This window comes from Cynocephalus volans, chromosome 10 (assembly GCF_027409185.1).
Source record: "Cynocephalus volans isolate mCynVol1 chromosome 10, mCynVol1.pri, whole genome shotgun sequence".
Taxonomy (NCBI): domain Eukaryota; kingdom Metazoa; phylum Chordata; class Mammalia; order Dermoptera; family Cynocephalidae; genus Cynocephalus; species Cynocephalus volans.
In genome coordinates, this window is record NC_084469.1 from 108,048,899 (window position 1) to 108,073,857 (window position 24,959).

General features: G+C 45.7%; 1 protein-coding gene across 2 annotated transcripts; it reads left to right on the forward strand.

Annotated features, from left to right (window-relative positions):
• The first annotated feature begins 7,211 nt into the window (after nt 1–7,211).
• On the forward strand, nt 7,212–23,492 carry LOC134387472 (cytochrome P450 4F2-like). Of its 2 annotated transcripts, XM_063109935.1 has the most exons (13): nt 7,212–7,409; nt 9,305–9,359; nt 11,074–11,163; nt 12,242–12,295; nt 12,388–12,515; nt 14,386–14,507; nt 15,167–15,437; nt 16,454–16,520; nt 16,718–16,847; nt 22,353–22,486; nt 22,571–22,635; nt 22,805–22,887; nt 23,315–23,492. In XM_063109935.1, the coding sequence occupies exons 1-13, from the start codon at nt 7,212–7,214 to the stop codon at nt 23,490–23,492; spliced, it is 1,575 nt and encodes a 524-aa protein (XP_062966005.1). The 2 variants fall into 2 exon arrangements, with proteins under 2 accessions (XP_062966005.1, XP_062966004.1); XM_063109934.1 differs by lacking the exon at nt 11,074–11,163 and having other exon boundaries at nt 9,305–9,449.
• The last annotated feature ends 1,467 nt before the right edge of the window (nt 23,493–24,959 follow it).

Here is a 24,959-nt window from a genome sequence, read left to right on the forward strand (position 1 = left end):
GAACCAACCTTGCATCCCTGGGATGAATCCCACTTGATAATGGTGTACAATTTTGCATATGTGTTGCTGTATTCTGGTAGCTAGCATTTTATTGAGGATTTTTTGCATCTATATTCATCAAGCATATTGGCCTGTAGTTTTCTTTTTTAATTGTAGCTTTACGTGGTTTTGGTATCAGGGTGACGTTTGTTTCATAAAATGGGTTTTGGAGATTTGCCCCTGTTTCAATCTTTTGGAATAGTTTGTAAAGAATTGGTGTCAATTCCTCTTTGAATGTTTGATAAAATTCTGCTGTGAATCCCTCTGTCCTGGGCTTTTCTTTTTTGGGAGCCTTCTGATAACAGCTTCAATCTCTTTTATTGTTATTGGTCTGTTCAGATTTTCTACATCTTCTTGGCTCAGTTTTGGTAGCTTGTGTGTGTCCAGAAATGTATCCATTTCCTCCAGATTTTCAAATGTGTTGGCGTATAGTTGTTTATAGTAGTCTCGAATGATTCTTTGTATTTCAGAGGTATCAGTTGTAATATCACCTTTTTCATTTCTAACTTTTGTTTTTTGGGTATTCTCTCCTTTTTCTAGTTAGTTGTGCTAATGGTTTGTCAACTTTTTCTTTTCAAAAAACCAACTTTTTGATTCATTTGTCTTTTGTATTCTTTTCTGGGTTTCAATTTCATTAAGTTTTGCTCTGATCTTAATGATTTCTTTCTGTATGCTAACTTTGGGTTTGTTTTGTTCTTATTTTTCTAGTTCTTTAAGGTGAAGTATTAGGTTGTTCACTTTCCATCTTTCCATTCCTCTGAAGTAAGCATTTAATGTGATAAATTTCCCACTTAGTACTGCTTTTGCAGTATCTCACAGGTTTTTGTATGATGCATCATTGTTTTCATTAGTTTCAATAATTTTTTTTGATTTCCTGTTTGATGTCTTCCTGGACCCATATATCATTAAGTAGAATGCTGTTTAATTTCCATGTGTTTATAGAGTTTTCAGAGTTTTGTTTGTTTTTGATTTCTAATTTTAATCCATTGTGGTCTGAAAAAATACATGGGATAATACCAATTTTTTTGAATTTGTTGAGACTTGACTTGTGACCTAACATGTGATCTATCCTGGAGAATGAGCCATGTGCTGATGAGAAAAATGAATATTTTGAGGTTGTTGGATGGAATGTTCTGTAGGTATCTGCCAAGTCCAATTGGTTTAGAGTGTTGTTTAGATCTTGTGTTTCTCTGCTGATTCTTTGCCTAGATGATCTGTCCAATATTGATAGTGAGGTGTTCAGGTCCCCTGCTATTATGGTATTAGAGTCTATTTCCTTCTTTAGGGCTGATAGAGTTTGCTTTATAGATCTGGCTGCTCCAACATTGGGTGCATATATATTTATGACTGTTATGTCTTCTTGATGGATCAATCCTTTTATCATTATGTAGTGGCCCTCTTTATCTCTTTTTATGATTTTTAGTTTAAAGCCTATTTTATCAGATACCAGAATAGTTACTCCAGCTCGTTTTTCATTTCTGTTTGCATGGTAAAGCTTTTTCCATCCTTTCACTCATAGTGTATGTGAGTCTTTAGAGGTGAGGTGGGTCTCTTGAAGGCAGCGTATAGTTGGGTCCTCCTTTTTATTCCAGTCAGCCAGTCTGTGTCTTTTGATTGGGGAATTTAATCCTTTTACATTAAGAGCTGTTATTGAAAAGCATTGATTTACTCCTAGCATTTTATTGATTTTTGTTTGGATGTCTTAAGTGTCTTTTGTTCCTTTTTTTCTGATTTACTTTTTGTCTTCTGTATTTGTTCATTCCTTGGGTTGTAGATAAACTTTTTTTTTTCTCTTCTTTGTTGGCATTTTTATTTTACTAGTGGGTTTTGATTTTTCTTGAGTTTTTATGGCAGTGGTAGTTATTTTTCAGGTACTGAACCCAATACTTCCTTGAGAATTTCTCATAAGGGTGGTCGTGTGGTATTGAACTCCTGCAGTTTATGTTTGTCTGAGAAATATACTATTTGTCCTTCATTTTGGACGGATAGCCTTGCAGGGTTGGGTATTCTTGGCTGTCAATCTCTGCTTTTTAGTATTTGGAATATATCATCCCATTCTTTTCTGGCTTTTAGGGTTTGTGATGAAAAGTCTGATGTTAGTCTGATTGGGGCTCCCTTATAGGTGATTTGATGCTTCTCTCTTGCAGCTTTTAAGATTCTCTCTTTGTCTTTGAGTTTTGCCAATTTGACTATAACATGTCTTGGAGAAGACCTTTTTAGATTGAATACCGTTGGGGATCTTTGAGCTTCCTGAATCTGAAATCTATTTTTTTTTTCCTATACCTGAGAAGTTTTCTGCCACTATGTTGTTGAGTATGTTTTCAATGCAATCTTCTTTTTCATGCCCCTCTGGAATACCCATGACTCGGATATTTGAGCACTTAAGGTTGTCTGATATCTCTCTTAGATTTTCTTCAATGTTTTTAATTCTTTTTTCTTTCTTTCTTTCTTTTTTTTTTGTCTGCCTGTGTCATTTCAAACAGCCCATCTTCAATGTCAGAAGTTCTCTCTTCTGCTTGTCCAAGCCTGCTGGTTAAACTCTGTTGTGTTTTTTGTTTGGAGGAATGAATTCTTCAGCTCAGCAATCTCTGCAACATTCTTTTTCAGGGCATTGATTTCCTTGTACATTTCTTCTTTCAGGTCCTGTATACTTTTCCTCATTTCATCGTGTCATCTAGCTTAGTTTTCTTGTATCTCATTCAGTTTCGTTAGAATTATCACTCAAAATTCCTTGTCAGACATTTCAAGGGCTTCTTGTTTTATAGGGTCTAGAGCTTGAGAGTTATTACCCTTTGGTGGTGTACTTTCTTGATTTTTCATATTTCTGGTATCTTTCCTTTGATGTTTAGTCATTGTGGCAAGGGATTTCATGGTCCACAGGTTCGACTCTATTGTCTGGCTAGGATGGTGCTGGGGCTGCCAATTTGGCATGGCTGATTCAATGTCTGCTCATCGCCCACTGGTGCCTCAGGTATGTGGTATCCTTGGGTCTTGGGCCTCTCCAGGGGGGCACCTCTCTGGTCGGCACACCCTCAGTCAGGCTGGGGATGGATTCCAGCAGCGGCGAGGCCTACCTGCTGGGTTGCACGCTGGCACCGTGGGGGGCATTGTCTCTGCAGATCTCGGGTCTCTCTGGCAGAGCACCTCTCTGGTTGTCACACACTCGTCCAGGCTGAGGATGGAGTCTGGTGCTGGCGAGGCCTATCTGCTTGGTCTTGTGCTGGCACTGCGGTGTGCGTGGTCTCTGTGGATCTCGGGCCTCTCTGGCGGGGAGCCTCTCTAGTCGGCATGCACTCTGCCAGGCTCAATGAATATCACATCTGATATATTCTAAGCTAAAGTTTTTTTCATGCCAGAGTTTATTTATAGAAATAGGACAAACATGAGTGTATATGTCTGTATTTGCTCACTCTACACCGCATTTCAGAGAAAAAGTTGCAGACTATACCTGCTGTTCTGCACCTCACTCTTTTTCCAAATGTCATACATTAACTTCCTTAACGTGTGCACAGAGAGAGCGGACGATGCATTTCAAACAATCCCCCTCATTGTTGATTTTACAACTAAATTTGAGGCTGTATTAGAGTGTCTAATTTCTACTGTTCTGTGAGAAATAAAGGGTGTGTGTGTGTGTGTGTGTGTGTGTGTGTGTGTGTGTGTGTGTGTGTGTGTGTGTGTGTGATGAGTTCTCCTTGCCTGGGGCATATTCATGCAGAGACTGTCAGGGATGCAGTAGCGGGGTGGTTCATGGCTCACCCATCACTGAATGAGAGAGGATACCATGAATCATCCAGCTCCCAGACCAGAACGGCTGACCTCTTTCCCCAGAATCCTGTTCAAGGGTTCCTGTTACTACAAGGGGCCCTGTCCTACAAGCCCTCCATCTTCTGAGACCACCCTACAGGGCAATTCTGGAAGGATCTAGGGAGGTCCATGAGGGGAACACTAGATCTGATTTGTGGAGCATCCTGGGTGTGGGAGGAGGAGCCAGGTGGTGAGACAAGGGTCACAAGATATTTCCTCCCTGGGGCCATCATGTTGCTTGAGATTCCACTCTTATAAATGTCCCCAGGTTAATAAGGCATTGTCCCCAAAGAATGACAATGCAGCAGTAGGAAGGGGACAAGGGTTTGGGCTTGAGAGTCTGACAGACCAGGGTTCTTTTGAGCTCTGCAACTTGGGCTAGAGGTTTGCCATCTCTGAACCTCAGTTATCCTTCTGTTAAATGGGCATCATTCTTCTTCTGCCTGCTGTCACATGGGGCTCTGAGTCAAAGAGTTGAGGGGAGGGTAGTGGGAAGCCATGTGCATTGTGTTGCAGGACAGCATCTGACACAAATCAGGTGCTCTTTATGTAGAGTACCTGGCACACAGTAGACAGGATTTATATTGAGTATCAGGAACATTATGGAGAGTACCTGGTACAGAGTAGATATGCTTTATATAGTTGCCCAGCACACAGTAGGTGTGCTTCATACAGAGTACCCAACACATAGTAGAAGTACTTGACATAGTCTTTTGCACAGAGTAGAGTCCTGCCACATAGCAGTGCAAGTACGAGTGGCCAGCCCCTTCCCTTCACTCCCTATTTTGGGGGCTCCCTCCTCTGTTCCCCCTAAGGCCCTCATCCAACATCACATATCCAAAATGGGAAGTCTGAGCCCAGGAGGGCTGGCACTGCCCATAGTCAGAGCAAAGATGGGGCAGAAGGAGGATTCCATTCAGGGACACGTGGCTCTTCCCTCTCCTGCCTGGACCCTATCTGCTCATAGCCCCTCTTACCATTACTACCCACACCTCCTCTCTGTCCTCCAAACTCTGATGCTGAGCCCATCCTCCAGGTTTGCTCTTCCAACTAGGCTTTGTTTTCCCAGAATCTGACCCGAGTAATCATCCATGAGGCTGGGTTCTTTGCTGCTGCCCCTAGCAGTCATGTCTCCAACAGAACGCTGCACTGCCCACAGGCAGGACTTGAACTCCTGCCAGGCTGTGTCTGGAGCTCAGAGGCTTCCTTCCAGCCTCCTAATTCTGCACCGAGAAATGGTGCATGACATCCCCCTTGGACATGCGTGGTTGTCGAGAGCCGTCCTACTATAAGGAATGGCAGGGGAACCTGAGGAGTGATACCCCTTGTTCTGCAGGCTACAAGGGGGTCCCATGTGTGTGGTGCGGCTCCGTGGAATTTCTTGTTTGTTCACCTTTGGTTGCTTGACAAGGCTTCCCAGAATTAAACAGCCTAACCTTTTGGCTTAGTATGGCTTTGGGAAATTCCCTGGAGTTTCTCGAGGGACATGTTAAAAATTCATCAAAATTAATTGGTTTATTTTAAAAGTGTTGTCAGTACGAGAGGTGTTTTTGATGCATGTTCCTGGTATGGGTTGGCTCAATTTAATTTTGTCATTAATCTTTCTTGTTAGTAATGTGTGCATGAACCCATTGTGGCTGTGGTCATGCTCTTCTACGTGTGGAATGAAGTTATCATGTTGGATTTCTGTCCACATCCCCCAGGGAGACGGTGGGTCTGAATGCAGTGGTTTTTACAACAAATTGATCACAACCAGTTACAGATTTCTTTGTGTGTCCCCATTCCCACAGTTTCATTTGATTTACCAAGAACATGTTCTTCCCTTAGTAATAATGAGAATGATACAGTGTGTCTTTGTTAGCTTGAGTAGGATCATTTAATTTTTCACTTTGTTCCTTGCGCTGTTCCTGGAGTCTCTTGGCAGGGAGATGGGAAGTGTTATTATAAAGATAAATAAGTTAGGTAGTAGAAAAACATAAATTTTGATATTAACAGGTTTTGTTTAAATCAGTCTGTAAGATAAAATTTGTATTAATAACAAAATTTAATAGAGATTTGTAGTTAAGTTTTATGATAAAAATCATGTTATAAATATTGTGATTTTGATTATAAATTAAAATGATTATATTATATAGAGTATGAACGATTGTTAAACATAACTAATCAATGTTATTAAAATCAAGTGTAGTAAGTATACGTAAGATTGAAAAAGAGTTAAAGTGTAAGTTTAAAAGGTTAAGAATTATAGTTTAAACTAAAAGTCTGACGCTCTTTAAAGCCAAGCATGCTGCTATTGTATAGTTGCCTGGCCAGAAGCCACAGGCTTTGGGGTGAACAATTGATGCGTGAGTAGATGTTTTTGTCACAGCATGAGTGCCTTGGAACGTTTTGACCTTTGTTTTTCAGTAAAAAAATAAAAAATAAATAAAAAATGTTTTGATTAAAAGATAAATCAATGTGTAAAAGATTAAATAAAAACATATAAATAAAACAAGATTCATGTGGTCATTGTCCACACTTACACTAGACATCTGTGGTCCGTCTCTTCCTTTTCACTGAATCCACACCACCTATGAAGGTCTAGCAAATCCTTCGGAACTTCTGGGACAAGTCATGGCCTGGCCCTGCTCCACTGGCATCTGAACTTTCAAGTTCTTGGTTTTATCTGCTGCACCCTGGCCTTGGAAGGGCAGGGAAAGTTGTAATCTTTGGGGCTTAGACTCACCTGTGATCAACTTACTCCCCGCCCCACAAGGGAGGTGCTAAGTTGAGGGTTCGGCGCTCATGCTGTGTCACCCTGAGTTGGTTCCTCTGTACTCAGCTGGTCCCACCCCATGCTTTGGCCAGATGCCCAGGCAGGGATCAGGCAGCCAGGATTTTGGGTATTGGCTGGCTCAGCCCAGCCAGTGCATCCCGAACTCCCACAGCCTTCCATAGATTAGAGGACAGAGACAAACCTCCCAGGACAGAGACAGAAGAGGTTGTGTGACAAGCTGCTCCGGACAGAAGGTGCCAGGCTGGGGGAAGTGGGACTGGGAAGTCCTGGCCCAGGATGGAAAGGGGCACTTCCCTAAGCTGGGATGGTCACAGCCCAGGAGACTGGTGATTTTTGGATAACTAAGCCTCTGGCAACCTCCCAGTGATTCAGGCTGGGCCTTTCTGAACTCTAATCAGTCTCTCTCTCTCTCTCTCTCCCCCCCTTATCTCCCTGGGTCTCCCTCCCTGTTCTCAGTCCTTGTTGACCCATCTCTGAGCCCTCCCTGCCCTGCCCCCAGCACCCACCTTCCCTGCCCCTCTCCACTGTCCCTGGAGCTCCCGTGGCCCTGCCTTGGCCTCCGGTCCTCACCTCTGTCCCATCTGCCTGCAGGATGCTGCAGCTGAGCCTGTCCTGGCTGGGCCTGGGGCCGGTGGCAGCCTCCCCGTGGCTGCTCCTGCTGCTGGTTGGAGCCACTTGGCTCCTGGCTCGTGTCCTGTCCTGGACCTACACCTTCTATGACAACTCTCGCCGCCTCCAATGTTTCCCACAGCCTCCAAAACGGGGATGGTTTTGGGGCCACTTGGGTTTGGTGAGTGTGGCAGCTGGACGGGTCTGGGGTGTCAGGGTGAATGGACTTCTCATGGGATCAGAAATGGGGCTCATTATTCTGGGGGTCAGGGAGTGGGCTGGGGTCCCAGCAGCAGAGAACTGAGAGAGGTGGCTCACTCTGTCATCTGCAGTGCCATCCCAAGTCTTTCTCACTCCTGGTCCCTGTACCCCAAACTGCTCTGGATCAATTTCCTGCCTGTCTTCCCTACATTAGTGCACCTCTGAGGTCTCATAGGGTGGGCTGCACAGAGCAGGGATCCCTGGGTGTTCCCACATTCTCCACTGCTGGACTTGAAGCCTCCTGCTGGGTAGTTTCTAGGGTATCCATCCTGCCTGGCACATTTCCTTACATCTGCACACCTCTGGGCTGCTGCATTCCCTCAGAAATTAGCTATGATCACACACACACATGGGCACAGCTGGGCCATAATGGAACTGTGGCCAGTCTTCCATCCCCTCCCCTTTATAGGGCACCTTCCTCCTATCTTGCTCTTCCTCTCTAAGATGTACCAATGCTCCCTGTTGCCCAACCTGATAAAAGGTGTCCACTCACTTGCCCTTCCAGAAGATGTTTATGACTCCCTCTCCTCTTGACTTTGACCTATGATGTTAACCTGCTGACATTTGTAAGAGGATGATTGATAAGAGTGTGCACACAATCAGGGAGAGTGTGCACAGGATGCCCTATGCCCAGAACCAGGTGTATAGAAGGTGACCATAGGTGGGAGCCACCTTCCTGATGGACAGTCAGAGCTCACCTCTGCTCCCCAAGGTCTGTAAAGGCTGCAAGGTCTCTGGTGTGCAGACCTTTTCCGTGGGAGGAACTGGAGGTCATTTGGACCAACCAGGACATGATAGGATGTGGCGACCAGCCTCAGGGATAAGTTCTGAGGCCACACTGCTGCCCATAGTCCACCTCTGCAGCTGCCCCCAGGCTGGAACTACTCAGGCATGAGTAGAGAAATCCATTCTCTCGAGACAAGGTGGGACTCCCTGCAGGCAGACAGTGTGTCTTCTCCTTCTGTCCTGGGTTGCACCTTTGGTTCTTACTGATGGCCCCAGGAGGGAAGGAGCAGCAGGAAGCAGAGATTCCCTCCATCCGTGCAGAATCCAGATATGTTTTCACTGCAGAGGCTGCACCAATTCCTGAGGCTGCAGGGGGCACTTTCTAGCCTTCTACTGTGGAGGTGTACTAGAGAGAATGTAAGTGTATTAGTCAGAATGTGAGTGTATTAGTCAGAATGTGGATGTATTAGTCATATATATATATGATGATACCTCAAAAAGCTCATGGAAAAATAGAATTATAAGGTAATAGGAATCTTTCCTTGAACTTTTTGAAGAGTTCATTGTCTCTGTGTGTGTGTGTGTGTGCGCACACACGTGCATGTGTACAGAGAGAGAGAGAAGAGGGGATTGTTTTTGAGAATTTGTCCACATGATTATGGAGGCTGAGAAGTCCCACGCCATGCTGACAACCAGAGAAGCTGGTGATGTGTCTCATTGTGAGTCGAAAAGACTGAGAACCTGGGGCTGCTGATATAAGTCCTGGAGTCCAGATGCTCCAGAACCTGGAGTTCTGATGTCTGAGAGTAGTAGGAGATGGATGTCCCAGCTCCAGAAGACAGAGAAAATTCTTTCTCTGGCTTTATTTTCTACCTGGGTCCTCAAGGAATTGGATGATGCCCAACTCCACTGGGCAGGGTGGATCTTCCTTACCCAGTCTACGGATTCAAATGCTACCCTCTGCTGCAAACACCCCCACAGACACAGACAGACATAAGGTTTCACAGTCACCTGTGCATCCCATAGCCCAGTCAAGTTGTCACCTACAATGAACCATCACAGGAGGTGACCATCTTGTCTTGCTTGCAGGTCACTCCCACAGAGCAGGGCTTGAGGAACCTGACTCAGCTGGTGTCCACCTACCCTCAGGGGTTTATGGTCTGGATGGGCCCCTTTTTCCCTGCCATCAATTTATGCCACCCCGACATCATCCGGTCTGTCATCAATGCCTCAGGTACCCATTGGAGCTTGTGGTGGTGAGTGCCATGGCTCACTCGACGGCTTCCTCCCCCAAGATTCTGTGCAATCCCTGCAGGACCTTGGTCTCTCCTTCCGTCTCCTCTCTCATCTGTCTTCCTCTTTCTTGCATGTATTCACCAGTCCCCATCTCAGTGTCTCATCCCTGTATCTCCCTCTGGCTCCCTGCCCTGGTGTTCTGGGCACCTCTGAGGTACCAAAACACCTCAACCCAAGAACCTGTACAGGAGAACACCCTGATATTGAGGATATGAACCTGGAAAGACATCCCCAATGTCGTGTGGTCAGAAAAGGGTCAGAGTGAAATGGACCGCAACAGTTAAGAGCAGAAACAAGGTTCATGATGGGGCAGGCTGGATGGCTTCCTGGAGGTGGGGTTACGTGAGCTGGGTTGGAAGCATAAGTAGAAATTTTCAAAGCAGAGAGCAGGGGATGCAGGGGCATTGCAAGCACTTGAGGTCCCCCACCATGCCTGGCATCAGCATTGTCCATTCTGAGACCCTGAGCAATGAGGAGGGCTTGGAGCTGGTGGATGATCTGGGCTGCTAGTTCCACGATGTCCACCTCTGGTGGGTAAGTTTCTTTTACCCCGTTCTTTAGCTTGTCCACTGTGTGTTCATTGCCCACCTGCTCCAGGTCCCAGAATCTTCAATAGAAGACCACAACCCAGCCTAGTGCCCCTACTCTGCCCTCTTACCTTCCCATTATTGGACAAGCCAGGGGAAGGGACAATGTCCCACAGAGAGCATGGCTCTTACACCAAACTGCTGGATGATGCTGGGCAGGTCCCCAGCTCTCTCTGGCTGCTGAGGTCCCCTTCAGTTGTAAGAGGTGGAAGCTCAATCACGTGTGGTCTAAGCAAACCAACGACATATATTGATTGTGGCCTCCAGGCACGGCTGGATCGAGGTCTGAAAGAATGTCATTAGGAACCTGTATCCTTCTCCCCTTTTGACTTTTCTCTGTATTGTTTTTCCTCCAAGGAAGCCCTTTCCTCATGGTGTCAACGATGAGTTCCAAAAGCTCAGTTCCCACAGGAAAGCTCACCTGTGCCCCAGAGTTCTCATTAATGTCCTATGATTCAGTTGAATTATCTTAGCCCTGGGTCAAAGAACCGATTCCTCATCCAATCTCAGTGACTCCGATTGCTCAGTCTTGGCAGACATGGATATTCTAGAGCTACTGTGTTAAGGAAACAAAACAAGTCAGTGGTTAGGGACTCAGGCTCTAACTTCAGACAGACCTGAGCTCGTATCTCAGGCATGCCACTTACTCTCTGACAGACCATGGGTATCTCATTGTTCAGAGCCTCAGTTTCTTTATCTGAAAAATTGATGAAGGAGAACCCAGGTGAACGTGGTGGTTCTAAATGGACAAAGACCTTCCTGTCCTTTCCTGAGGGACCTGAACAGTCATGTGTCGAGGACATGCAGGGAGATCCCAGGAGGAGGCTCAACACTGGGCCTGGGTCTGGGTCTCAGCCCTGCGGGTCCTTCTCTCTGCCATCCTAGAAGAGCATGAATTGGGACCTCTTTGCTCTTATCCAGATGTGGAGCAGGGAAGAGGGTCCACTGTGCACACTGGGCCTGGCGAGCACCTTTGAGGTGTGTGCTGCCGGTGGGTGGGGCGCTGGCATGCATTCATCCACATCCTCCACCCCACCTACATCAAGCCCATGCTCTTTGCTCCAGGTAGACACTGCACTGGCCACAGGATGCCCACACCTGAGGCTGGGCTGCATCCAGCTGGTCGGGTGACCCCAGTGCTGATGCGGGGGTGGTGGTTGAGAGCCACAGCCTCTGCCTCACCTGGTCTCCCATCTGTCTGACATCTGCTTGTGTCTACCAATGTCCAAATGTGTCCATGTGACACCTGCTATGTGGCCACATCTTGTCACATTTACATTTACACCAGGGTCCTGGTTACACCTGCCACATGTTACACCTGGATTACTCCTGGGATCACATGGAGATGGACAAGTGTGGGCTATGCTGAGGCCAAGGGCATTTGGGGCTTGTCAGGGTCTGTCTGGTTCTCGTCTGAGGTGCTGTTTGAGATTGCCTCATTCTGCAGCTTTTCTCCTCTGGGCTGTGTTTGGGCTCGTCTGAGGTCTGGGACCCAGAATTCATTTGTGAATTGTCTGGGATATTATTTAAGTCTTTCTGAGGCAGGTCTTAAGGTATGTTTTGGTCACACCTAAGGCCCAGTCTGTATTACATCTGAACCATGTCTCAAACCTTGAAATCTTGACTGGAGCCCATCTGTGGGCATGCTGAGGTCATGTCACACCATCTTGAGTTCATATCAGAGTATGTTGTGTCATGTCAGGGCTTGTCATGTATGTTTTGGCCATGTCAGGACATCTTAACATGTGTTAGTCCATGTCACATGTCCCAGGTCTATGTCATATGACATCAGAGAGTTCTGAGGCAGACAGGTTATCATAGGTCCCTGTAAAGGCATTTCGTAGAGTGCCGTGCTGTGCTCACCTGCTGTTGAACACAGTGGACCATGTAGGAGCCATGTCAAGGTGCGCTGGGGTGAGTCATGCCATGTTAGGGTGTTCCTGTTCTCTACTCTGCTGCTGCAGCCTGGTCTGGTTCCACCTAATCCCCACTCTCCTCCCTGCTTGCTCTTCCCTCGGTCCCCTCCCTGCTATGCTGGGCTTGAAGCGGGGAGTGCAGACCCCTGGGTAGGAGCCTCCACCCAACACCCAAAGACCCTCCCCTCCCCCTCTCCATGGCCCCTGATTGTCCTCGTTCCTGTCAGCTGCCATTGCACCCAAGGATATGACTTTATATGGCTTCCTGAAACCCTGGCTGGGTGAGTAACTGCAGGTGAATGGGATTGGGGACAACCTTGGGAGACCAGGGGAAGGTGATGCCTTTGCCCGCTACCCACGGCTGCCCCACTAGGGGATGGGCTGCTGCTAAGTGCCGGTGACAAGTGGAGTCACCACCGCCGCCTGCTGACACCCGCCTTCCACTTCAACATCCTGAAGCCCTATGTGAAGATTTTCAACCACAGCGTGAACGTCATGCACGTGAGTCACGTGAACCCAGGGTCCCAGCTAGAGCCTTGTTAAGGGGGATGGGCCTCAGACAGGTCAGTCTGGAATTATGGCTCTGCTGGGTGACTTTGGGGTTATTTTCCTTCCTTTCCAAGCCTTGGATTCTCATTTGTAAAATGGGGATAATAATGCCTACTTAAGGAGCAGTCAAGACAAGGTAACGTAGTCATGTCCAGGGCACGTAGCAGGTGCACAGAAGCTGTTGGTTTCTAGCTTTGCCTCACCAAATCCCTGGCATCTTGCAACCCTGTTGATGATAATAATGAAGATTGCATAGTAGCTATTACTGAGTAATAAACCACTTCACAGATCACTGGTTGAAAGTGAAAAAAGTTTATGTTTGTTAACATGTTCATGGGGTCAGTGACTGTTTCTTCTGCTCCTGGATGGGGTCACTCATGGTGTATGATCAGCTGTGGGTCAGGTAGGCAGCTTCGCTGATCCTGGCTCAGGTTTCTCACATGTTTGGTGCTTGTCCAGCTTCAGGCGAATCAGGAATGGCATCAGCTGGGACAAGTGAATTTGTCTCCCCGTGATTGTCTTTTTCCAGAAGGCATCTGTGCATGTTCACATGGCAGTGCCAGGGTCCCAGGGAGTGAGAGGAGCCTGCAGTGCCTCTGGAGTCTTAGGTTTATTAGAGTTACTACCTCATCTTTCAAACCACATTGTGTTGGCCAAAGAAACTAAGAAGTTCTGCACAGAATCAAAGTGGGGATAAAACAGGCTCCATCTTTTACTGGATGTGGCTGAAAAATCACATTGGCATGAATATGTAAACTGGGAGATGTGAAGAATTCAGAGTAAGGATTTTATAAAGTGCCCAGGATTCTTTCTTACTTGCAAGCCGAAAAATTAGCTTGTTACTTTTCCATAGAGTCTGCCAGAAGACATGAAACCCCTGGGTCACAGACAAAGAGCAGTTTCTTACTCACAGTATGGCAAGCATCCTGTGCTTCTGGTTGATTACTTTCCTTTCCCCAAGCCACTGAATCCCTTGGGCTCGATACAGGTGGGCTTTGACAGATGTCTGTTCCTTTAGTGCACTGAATTACAGGGGAGAAGCACCAAGCTTAGGGAATCCACTTTTATACTAAGCAGAAACCAGCCTGATATCTATTCAGAGGAGAGATTACCTTATCTCTCAAGATTTTTTCTCTGCAAACACAACTGTGAGAAATGGCCCAGGTTAAGAACATCAAGATCTTGTATTCTTGTCCTATCCAGCAAAGTGCCATGAGGACTACCTCTCTCCACACAGGGATCTATTTAATATCAATTTAAAACAATGAGGATGAAGAAAGGTAATATTTATTGAGCTCTCTTCATATACCAGAAATGATGCCATGTGCCAATTCCACAATACATGTTGCGTAGTTTAATTTTCACAGCATGGTGAGACAGAGGTTATTATTGCCCCATTACAGATGATGAAACTGATGTTCAGAGGGATCTTCCCCAAATTCACCCAGCTAGAAAAAGAGGCAGTAGCAGTGGAGCAGGGATTCTAATCTGCTTTATGTTACACCAAAGCAGGTCACTTTCATTGTTACTGATGATTTCACAGGTGGGGCCAAGGGGAGGGCATTGAGTTGACCAAGGTCACACAGAGCAGAGGAGGCATAGCTGGGACTTGAACCCAAGTCTCCTGACTCCCAGCCTTGGGTTTTCACCTCCCAACGGTAACAGCTTCAACTCTCAACCATGCCTAGTTCTCCATGTTGATGGGTAGTTGGGGCAGAAGACCAAGAGGCTGGTTCTGAGGGAGTCCCTAATGGTGTTTGAGGTTGGGGAAGGGTAAGGGGAGCCAGGTCCCAGCCTCAGCTCTGTCCTGTTCTCTGTCCAGGCCAAGTGGCAGCGCCTGGCCTCACAGGGCAGTGCCCATCTGGACATGTTTGAGAACATCAGCCTCATGACCTTGGATAGTCTGCAAAAATGTGTCTTCAGCTTCGACAGCAACTGTCAGGAGTGAGTCCCTGCCCAGGTCCTGGGAACTTGAGCCATGGATCTAAGGAAACACACAGGGGAGGGAGGACTGGCCAGGGCAACCAAAAAAGCCTTCCTTGAGGAGGTGGGTCAGATCTGGGCACTGAAGGGCAGGCAGGGCAGAGAGAAACCATAGCCTTGCAGGCAGGGAGAAATACTTAAGTAAAGGCAAGAACTCTAGGATGAGCAGAGCATGGGCAACAGACAGTGGAAATGAGGTATAAAGGTAGACAGATCCTACATCTCAAGGACATAGAAAAACTGAGCAAAGGGGTGTGAACGTTATTACGAGGTTACCAGGCCAGTATGGAAGATGTTTGCATTGATGATGGTCATGGTCAGAGCTGAGCTCTCTGAAGGACTGACATCATGTAGACAATAAATGGAGTTGACATTGGATGCCAAGAGGATAGAGAACGCACTGGGCCTTGAGCCAGTTGGAAAAGCTTGAGATCTGAGTTGTGTGGACTGAGATGGGATGGAGGGAAGAGAGTTTGGAGATACCCACTGTGTATCTGTGAGACCATCTGTTTCTGGACACTCAGTTTCTTAATGGGAAGTAGCTCCAGCTGCTTGTGGGAGTTCCTTCACAGACTTCAGCTGTGTTACATTGTTGCCTCCTTTATTTCCTCATCCTGCAGGAAGCCCAGTGAGTATATTGCTGCCATCTTGGAGCTCAGCGCCCTTGTGTCAAAAAGGCAACATCATCACGTCCTGCACGTGGACCTCCTGTACTATCTCACTGCCGACGGGCAGCGCTTCCTCAGGGACTGCCGCCTGGTGCACGACTTCACAGACGCCGTCATCCAGGAGAGGCGCCGCACCCTCCCCGATCAGGGTGTTGATGATTTCCTCAAGGCCAAGGCCAAGACCAAGACTTTGGACTTCATAGATGTGCTCCTGCTGAGCAAGGTGGGCTACTCTGGGACCTGCATTGAAGAGGTAGAATGGATCTTTATGTCAAAGGTCAGATATAAAGAACTCAAACTTGATCCAGAGGGAACTGGGGAGCCCTGGAAACTATTGGAGAAAGGGAAGAACAGGTCAGAGATAGGTTCTAGAGATGACTCTGTGGAGTGTAGCCAGAAGGAGATTGCTAAGTTTAAAATGGGAAGAGCCTGAGATTTCCCTCTATTTACACCTTAGCAAGCTATTCTGCCACGTTATTTATATCTATATATCTGTATCTATGTATTTGTCTATGTCTATGTCTTTGCTGACAGATTCACCAAACCCCTGCGTAAGAGCAGCTCATTTATTACTTGCAGCAAGAACAGCAGCCAGAGTATGATGGTAACTCTAGCTCCCCCTTTACAAATTGTTTAAGGGGAGCACAGTGTATTTCCTGTATGTGTGGCATAGTTTGCATCATAATGAGTCTTAGAAATTATATAGAACAGATGGCACATACGCCCATTCTGCCATCCAGAAACAGGAACACACACAGAGAGACATAGAGAGAACAATGTATTTATTTATTTATTCATTCTTAAATCCTCTCCTGTGAGAAGACAACGTCTATAGCTTTATAACCCAAATGTTCCCAGGGGAGATAAGATTCCAGCTCTACAACTTAGAATATGCACCAATATCTTTGGAGCAATACTTAATCTCTAACTTCTGAGACAAATTGCCATTCCACCATCCAGAAACCCAGGTTGCCAGTAATTTCCTCATAAAAGTTCTCATCATGCAGAATCATGAAAATATTCATGGGTCATTGATTCCTCCCAGCAGGGACAAAACAGGAGGCAAGGGACCCAGGGAGGAACCCAGTGGGGTGGGGCTCTGGTGATGGTGACCAGGAGAGTCTATGTGTAGAGTGAGCTTGGGTTTCAGGAAGGATGATGGATATCCAGGGATTATCTTAGGTTAGACTCAGAATCCCACTGACATGGTGTGATTTGGGGACATTGTCTTCTCTCCAGGATGAAGATGGGAAGGAGTTGTCAGATGAGGACATAAGAGCAGAGGCTGACACATTCATGTTTGAGGGTGAGGGTCACAGTGTGGGTCTACAGTGGGAACAGGGGTCTCTCAATCCCGGGGATGTGGCTGGTGGACTCTGAATCACTCAGTTCTGCCCATCTTCCCCTCCCCCATCCTCCCTGAGGGTCTCAATGTGAGGGCGCTGTCCACCCCTCCGGTGCTGAAGCAGCCCAGAGACCCAAGCCTGCCTGGCTATCCCTCAGGTCATGACACCACAGCCAGTGGACTCTCCTGGATCCTGTACCACCTCGCGAAGCACCCAGAATACCAGGAGCGCTGCCGGCAGGAGGTGCGAGAGCTCCTGAGGGATCGTGAGCCTAAAGAGATTGAATGGTGAGTTCAGGTCCCCATAGCCTGTTCCTGAGCCCCTTTCATTGGCCCTGCTCCTTAGGTGGGGAAAGGAGGAAGTAGTTTTTGTTAATTCCAGCACTGTGGCTTAGTGGGAAGAGAAGCAGAGCCCAGAGTCAGGGCCTGGTAACAGGGGAAAGGTTGCAGATATTTGGGAAACAAGGTCTGTGCTGCTGAGAGAATTAGTGAATGCATGAGGGCAGATGATGCTATGCAGCACATATTCAGTAAATACAATTCCTTCCAGTCCCTTCCCTTTCTCCCTATAATAGCATTTTTTCAAACACCTTCACTCTCTGAATGCTTCCTCTTTTGTGCCCTAATTCCTATCCTACTGACTAGTCCAGGGATTCACCGGGGACACTTGGGAGAAAGACTCATCCATGTCTTGTCAAGAACACCTCCATCATCTATCCACCCTGTCTTCATTCAGCAAACTCTCCCACACAGCCTTCCCATCTCCAGTTTTGTGTCCAGACCTTTCTGTGCTCTGGAGACATGAAAATGATGCAGCCCAGGCCTCTGCCTTCCAGGAGCTCCCAGCCATGTGGGGGACCAGTCCCAGGTCAGGATGCTCCCAGAGAAGCAAGGCTGGGGTAAAAAAGTGTCTCAGAACAGACCTATGCTTACAAGAGGTGGCAAAAGCAGAGGAGAGGGGTTAGGGAGAAACTAGGTAAGGGACACAAAGAATAATTACAATTGTAATAATGAACATCCCAATACTATGACTCAATCATCACATATTGTACACAAACACTGATAGTCAACACTGTTCCCTAAAAACGTGTATAATCAGTTGTGTTACAATTTTAAAAAAGTGTCTCACTTGAGGTCCTTAATGATGGTCAATGGATATTTGGGGGCAGTTGAACGACAGTGCTGTAGATCAGGAGGAGAGTTTAGGCAAAGGTGCAGAGAAGAGAGAACAGAAAAGATGGACCAGGAAAGGAGAGGGAGAGGTTTGTGTGAAAGTGGGGAGATGGTCATAGAGAGAGAAAGAGGGGGGAGGAACGAGGAGGGAGAGAGAGAAAGACAGAGGGAGAGACAGAGTCATGATGAGATGATGAAACTGGAGGTGGCAGCAGAGGCTGGCTGAGGAAGTCTTGCAAAGCAATAGCAATGGGTTAGATTTTAACGTAAGGGCAATGGGGAGCCATGGGCAGTGTTTGAGCAGGGGAGGGACAGGTCAGATCTGGGTAGTAGAAGGACCTTCCTAGAACTGGTGTGGAGGGCATACTGGAGAGGACAAGCTGTAGACGGACCGCACAGGGAGGGGATTCTGAGGACTGAGCCAGGCAGAGGCTCGGGGACAGAGAGGAGGCTTTGGACGGGACAGGCATTTTGGGAGTCGTGTGCTCTCCTCCAAGCCTTTGCTCCACACAACAGTCCTGTGAGGCAGAGAAGCATTTTTACACTTGGAAAAATCAAGACTTCATGAAAAATTATTCACTTGTAAAAAGGAGTGTACCAAAGAATTTACGATAAAATGAACTTTCTTCTTAAGCTCCTCCCCAGCAGTGATTAAGGTCAGTGGTTTGCTGTGTTTCTTTCCAGGAAATGGCTATCCCCATGCCTGCATTTACATAAACACACACTCTTTTTCTGCACAAATGAGAGTACATAAAATAGACACAGGTCTGCACATCAACAATATAATTTTGTTATATTTTCTTTTACGTTTATCATAGCATGACTTTTGAAAAATAGGCTTGCTTTTAAATTTGATTTTAATTTTTAGTTGACAAATTTTAATTATATATATTTCTGGTGTACAATGTGATGATATATGTATACAATATGGAATGATTAAATTAAGTAAATGCACATGTCCATCTCTTCACATAGTTATAACTTTTGCAGGGATAACCTTTGAAATTTACTGTCTTAGCAATTTTGAAAAATGATTATTTCCTGTGGTCACTATGTTGTGCAATAGACCTAAAAAACTTACCTCTCTTCTCTAACTCAACTTATACCCATTGACCATCATCTTCCCATTTCCTGCCCTTATATATCCAGCTGCTGTAACCACCATTCTACCCTCTGTTTCTATGAGTTCGACTATTTTATATGCCACAGATGAGTAAGATCATGCAGTATCTGTCTTGGTGTATCTGGCTTAAATCACTTAGCATAATGATCTCCAGGTTCATCCATATCACTGCAAATGACAGAATTTTCTTCCTTTTTAAAGGGGTAATTAGTATTCCATTTGTATATATACCACATGAAAAATGAGTTTTGAATTACAAAAACAATGATGAGAACTAGTTCTTTATGCACTGAATGAGACATTACAGAGAAGACTTGGGTTATCCTTGACATTCCTCCCACCCAACCTGATCTCCTCACTTCCTCGCAAGAGGTCACCACAGCTATCAGTTTGCCATCTATCTATCTATCTGCCTATCTCTAATATATCTAATCTCCATATATATGTTAATATACTTTTTGCCCTTTGGCATTGACACATATATACATTTTATGACATTTTGTCCACTCAGCAGTGTGTCTTACAGCACTTTTTTTATGGGCTGCATGGATTCCATATTTTATCCAGCTCATCTCCTGTCGAAGACACGTGTCTGATTTACCTTCCAGAGTCTGTGCTGATTTACATTCCAGCCTGCAGTGTATTACAGGAAAAGTGATCACTATTCCCTCCCTTTGGGCAGCTGTATAGTATTCTATGGTGTGGATGTACCATAATTTATCTAAACAACTTACCTCTGATTTATATTTGGTTTGTTTCCAGACTTTTGCTAAATTAAACATGGCTTGGTCAGCATGTGTGTATGGTGACCGTTGCTTACATGCATGTGTGAGCAACTCTGCAAGACAGATTCCCAGAAGTGCAACTGCTCAGCCACAGACCATTTTTGATTGCATTACATGATTTTAAAAATGACTGCAAATCCATTCCTGTTAGCTGAGTCTGAAATCACCAGCTTCAGATAACTTTCTCAGTAGCATTATTAAATTACTCAATTTTCAATCTTTGCTGATCTTTGTATTTCCCCTAACACACATTTCCTTCCTTACAAAAGAGTGAGATTGAGCACCCCTTGAACATGTTGATAATAAACCACTGGTTTTCTTTCCATGTGAGTGTTCATCTTACATTCTTTGCTCTCTTTTGCGGTCCTTCTCTTTTAAAAAATATTTACTTATTACAATGTGTATTAAAAATCGTCTTTTTTCTGTCTTCTGTTGCTAAGGATTGCCTTTAGACATTTGGGGTACTTTTGGTTAATTTCTATTAAGTCAAATTTGTCCAGATTTCCTTTACCCACATACTATCTACACACTATACACTTCTCGGGGTTTTGTGTGGCTTCCTTTAGCAGATGTGAAGTTTTCACTTATTCACGTGTCTGTCTCTGAGCTCTCTCTTCTGTTCCGTGTGTCTTTTTCCCTGTTCTTGCCTCAGTGGCACACGATTTGTATGACTGCACCTTCGTAATACATCCTAATATTTGGTAGAATGAGTTCTCTCTCTCTTTAATCTTTAATTTTCAAATCAACTGAACTCTTCAAGATCTTTTATTCTTCCAGAAACGTTTTAGAATAAGTTCATCAAGTTTCAAAAAAAAAAATCAGGTAGATTTTCATTAGAAGTGAATATATTCTATTGGTGAATTTGAATATATGATTGATTTGTGGAAAACAGATTACTTCTTAATATTGACACATACTATCGAAGAGTGTGGAATGGAGATCCATCTATTCAAATACTCTTTCATCTTTTAATGGAGTTTAAATATTTGCTTAGAGGTGTTGTGCATGTTCTGTTCAAGTAACCCTTAGCTACTTTCGTTGCAGTGGTGTATTGTATCTTTGATTTGGATTGAGGGAAATTTATATATTCATTTGGAGTAGAGAGATTTCATGTTTCTTAAATTTAATCCAGGTGTTTTATATCATTAGTATTAGCATCTATTTTTTATTATCTTTTCCAACTAGCTGTTATTTCTAAGTAGAAAAACTAATGATTTACGGATATAAATTTTCCCCCATAGACATAGTACCTGCTAAAGATGGCATCTTATATCAAAATAAAAACATATAGATCATTTTGGAAAAGCTCTTTAAACAACTGGGAAGTTGCTTGGGAAAGATTCTACTCAACCTGCTTCTCACACCTTATAACAAGATGATAATATCAAGATGAATCAAGTATTTAAAAATTTTTAAAATGGGGTCTTCTTAGTTCTAGGAGAAACCATGGGAAAATTATTTTACAGCTCAGAGTAGGGAAAAACCTATTTTGTTACAAATCTTAGGAGATGTACAAGTAGAGATTGATATACTGTTTAATGAAAAAAGATACATACCAGTGTGTAGTATATAGTATGCTGCTTTATAATTTTTATGACTTAACTTTGATTTTTTAACTTTTTAATTATTTTCCACTTTTTTTTATTGTGGTAAAATCTGTATAACTTAAGGATTGCCATATTAAGCCTGTTAAAACATGCATTGCATGGAATTAATTATATTCACAATGCTGTGCAACCACCACCTCTATTTCCATAACTTTCTGTTCATCCTAAACTTAAACTCTGTACCCATTAAGCAATAACTTGTCATTATTCCTTCCCCTGTTGTTTCTGGTAACCTGTAATTTACTTCTGTCTGTGAATTTTTTTAAGATTTTAATTTATTTTTTATTAATTGACCCATAGTAATTATAGATATTTATGGAGTACAATATTATATTTGGGTACATTTGTACAGTGTGCCATGATCATATCAGTGTATTTATCCTATCTATCACTTCAAAAGTAGCTCAAAAAAGATAAATTAAAAAGTAGTTATAACCTAGACAACCTGTGAAGAGCGGAAGTGGGTAGTGTTGGGCCATAGGGGTAGGTGATGTTTTATAGTTTTCAAATTTTGAACCAGTTAACCATATCAGCCATTAAAGTTTAAACAGCCACTCCTCCGAAATAAAGGTTAAAGAAACAAATTCAGTCCCTAACTGTATCTTCAATATTTGTAAGAGTTTTGCAGTGAATTCTCCTGTGCTTTCTAACTGTAAAATCACTATCTGTCAAATAATACATTTACCGCCACATTTCAACTGACATTACTCTCCTTTTTTTCTTGGTCTAATTGCATTTGCTAGTATCTCTAGTACAATGATAAATAAGAGCAAAACATTGAATTTCTTTATTTTTTTGCTTAGTCATTTACATTTCGATTTTGCTTTCTGGCCATAAGAATATTTATTTTTAAGCAAATTTATTAAGTCTTTCTGGCTGATGTTTTGCTCAGAAAAGATTTCTTTAAAAAATGAGCTAGGTTTTCTCTGATACTTTTCTGATTCTTGCTTTTCTAATTTTTTTTCTGCGTTTTTATTATCAAACATCTGATCCATCTGGAGTTTATTTCGTTATAGGTAGAAAAGGTCTCACTGGGCAACAGAGGGGCTGGAAGACTGTTTTTGATGTCTGGATAATTCTTGGGGGGGCCGGGATGTTTTCATAGGGATGACCTGGCGGAGCTGCCCTTCTTGACCATGTGCCTCAAGGAGAGTCTGCGCCTGCATCCCCCGGTCACAGTCATCTCTCGCCGCTGTACCCAGGACATTGAGCTCCCAGAAGGCCGTGTCATTCCCAAAGGTGCCCACAATGAGGCTCCTGGGTTGGAAGAGGGGCCCTTCAGGCTCTGGGGCCTTGTTCTGACTGCCCCCTCCTGTCTCACAGGTGTCACCTGCCTCCTCAGTATTTTCGGGACCCACCACAACCCAGCTGTCTGGCCGAACCCTGAGGTGCTGTCTACCCCTCCCAGTCCTTGTCCATTCCAGGGACTCTAGGAGAGGGGCAGTGTTTTAACTTGGGAAATGAGACATCACCTCCCCCATCACACACATCTGTCCCTCCAAGGCTGGCTGTCCTGGGAGACCCCACTCAGCGACCCTCTCTTGTTCTCCCCTCCAGGTCTATGACCCCTTCCGCTTCGACCCAGAAAACATCAAGGGGAGGTCACCTCTGGCTTTTATTCCCTTCTCGGCGGGGCCCAGGTGATGCCAGTGAGCTTCTGGGTGGGGATGGGGTGATGGAGGTGGGGGTCTGGGCACGACAGTGGAGAAGGGCACTGGGAGGGGTGGAGTCGTAGATGGTCAGAGTTCCAGCTCTCCTTCCCTCCCATCCTCCAGAAGTTATGGGCAAAGTTCTGGGGAGGGAGTTTGGTTGGGTAAGTCCAGGAGGGGTCCGTGGTGTGCTCCACGCCCCCACCCCATATCTGCTATTCTGAGTTGGGGCCTGGATTCTGGGCCCGGCTCAGGGGATACAAAAGCCCACGTAGGGGTCCCAGGCACAGTTAACCCCCTCTGTGCCCCTCAGGGTGAGCAGGGTGGGGGGTGGGGGTCCTAGTCCAGGTTTCAGGTTTGATGGGGCACGGGGCGGGGAGGTCCTTCGTGCAATCAGAGCCCCCATCTCGGCCCCCAGGAACTGCATCGGGCAGACGTTCGCTATGGCTGAGATGAAGGTGGCCCTGGCGCTCACGCTGCTGCGCTTCCGCGTCCTGCCCGACGACGAGGAGCCTCGCAGGACGCCAGAGCTGATCCTGCGCGCGGAGGGCGGACTCTGGCTGAGGGTGGAGCCGCTGAGCGCGGGCCTGCAGTGATGCACCCACCGCCCCCTGGCCTGGGAACCCACAAGGAGCCCACCCACCTACCTTTGCAGATTCCCAGTAATAAAATTGTGCTGTCGCCTCTGCCTGAGCTTCACCGAGAGCCAGCAGGGCGCGCTGGGCGACTGGGAGAATTTAGGGAGTGGGCTTGGGTCGGTGGAGGAGAGGCTGGAGTCTCTGATCCCAAGACCCCGACTGCCTCTCTGGCTGACCACAGGGTCCCCACCCTGATATCAGGTTCTCCCGGATTCCAGGTGTGGACTTTATCCTGTGGTTAGTAGGGAGCCATGGGAGGTGTTTGAGCAGAAGAAGGATCAGAGTTAAGGACGGATTTAAGGAGTAAGACTGACGCTCTGAGTGAAGGACGAGAACCCGTAGAGACAGAACCATTCTTCTGTGCTGTGGGTGTCTCCCAAGAAGGCCAAGGACAGCCCAGAGCACAGGGGAGGAGGCCTGCAGCTTCCACCCTGGCAGCCCCTCCAGGATTCCAAGTTCCGTTCGTGCTCTTGCCAACGTCCCACCTCTGTCAGGTCTCCCTGTGACCTCCATCCCCTACCTTTAGGGAGTCCCCTCCCTACTCCCTTCTGGGCCCCCTGGACCCACACACTGTCCACCAGTCGCCCTCACAAGACTGTCAGGGGAGGCCTCATCCCCCCCATTTCACCTCCAGGTTGCTCCTTCATTCCCATCACAGGCCACACTGTCCCATCTTAGGGTGAGTTGGGGATAGAACCATCCTATTTGATACTTGAGATTCAAGGCCACACTACTGGAAACAAAAGTCACCCTCAACTGCATGAGATCTGGAGCCAGACTACTTGGGTTCATCTCAGCTCTGCTGTGTGATTTGGGTAAGTTACTGTCCCTCTCTGTGCCTCAGTTTCCTCAACCATGTTGTTGCAGAGAACCCTGAGAATCTTCTAGTTGTTAAACCTTTCCTTTCTCCGCTCGATAAACCACTTTAGAAATTTTACGCTTGACTCTGGCTCCAGCAACTTAGCTTGCCTGCTCGTGTACCCACCTGTATCCATGTGTTAATAGAAGACAACAAAATTCTCACCCCGCCCTATGGTCTGGATGTAAAATTAGGCTCTAGAGCTGACAATGGACTGTGTCCCATAATCAGCCAATATGAATTAGCAGGGCTTCATCTCTCATTTACGTAGGAGGACCTGCTTGGGAACTTGGGTCGGAATTTTAGCTATAAAGACTGACTCTTTCCTTTGTTCGGGGAGACACTGGTCTAGGAGACTTCACTCCCCAGTGCTCTCCTTGCTTGCAAGCAGAAAGGAGCTGTAACACTGAACAAAGAGCTGTAACACCAAATTAAGAGCTGTAATACTGCAACACTGATGCCGGTCTTGTATTCCTCCGTACGATCTCCCCCACAACATTTGGGTGCTTGTCCAGGATACTTTCGCTCAGGGCAAGCAAAACCCGCAGCCTTGGATAAGGGACAAT

Bases quoted from the DNA above. Each gene is read 5' to 3' on its own strand.
- LOC134387472 (XM_063109934.1), top strand. From the start codon at position 7,212: ATGCTGCAGCTGAGCCTGTCCTGGCTGGGCCTGGGGCCGGTGGCAGCC. The intron at 9,450-12,241 runs GTACCCATTGGA...CGTTCCTGTCAG, and splicing joins GTCTGTCATCAATGCCTCAG to CTGCCATTGCACCCAAGGAT. The intron at 12,296-12,387 runs GTGAGTAACTGC...CTGCCCCACTAG, and splicing joins CTTCCTGAAACCCTGGCTGG to GGGATGGGCTGCTGCTAAGT.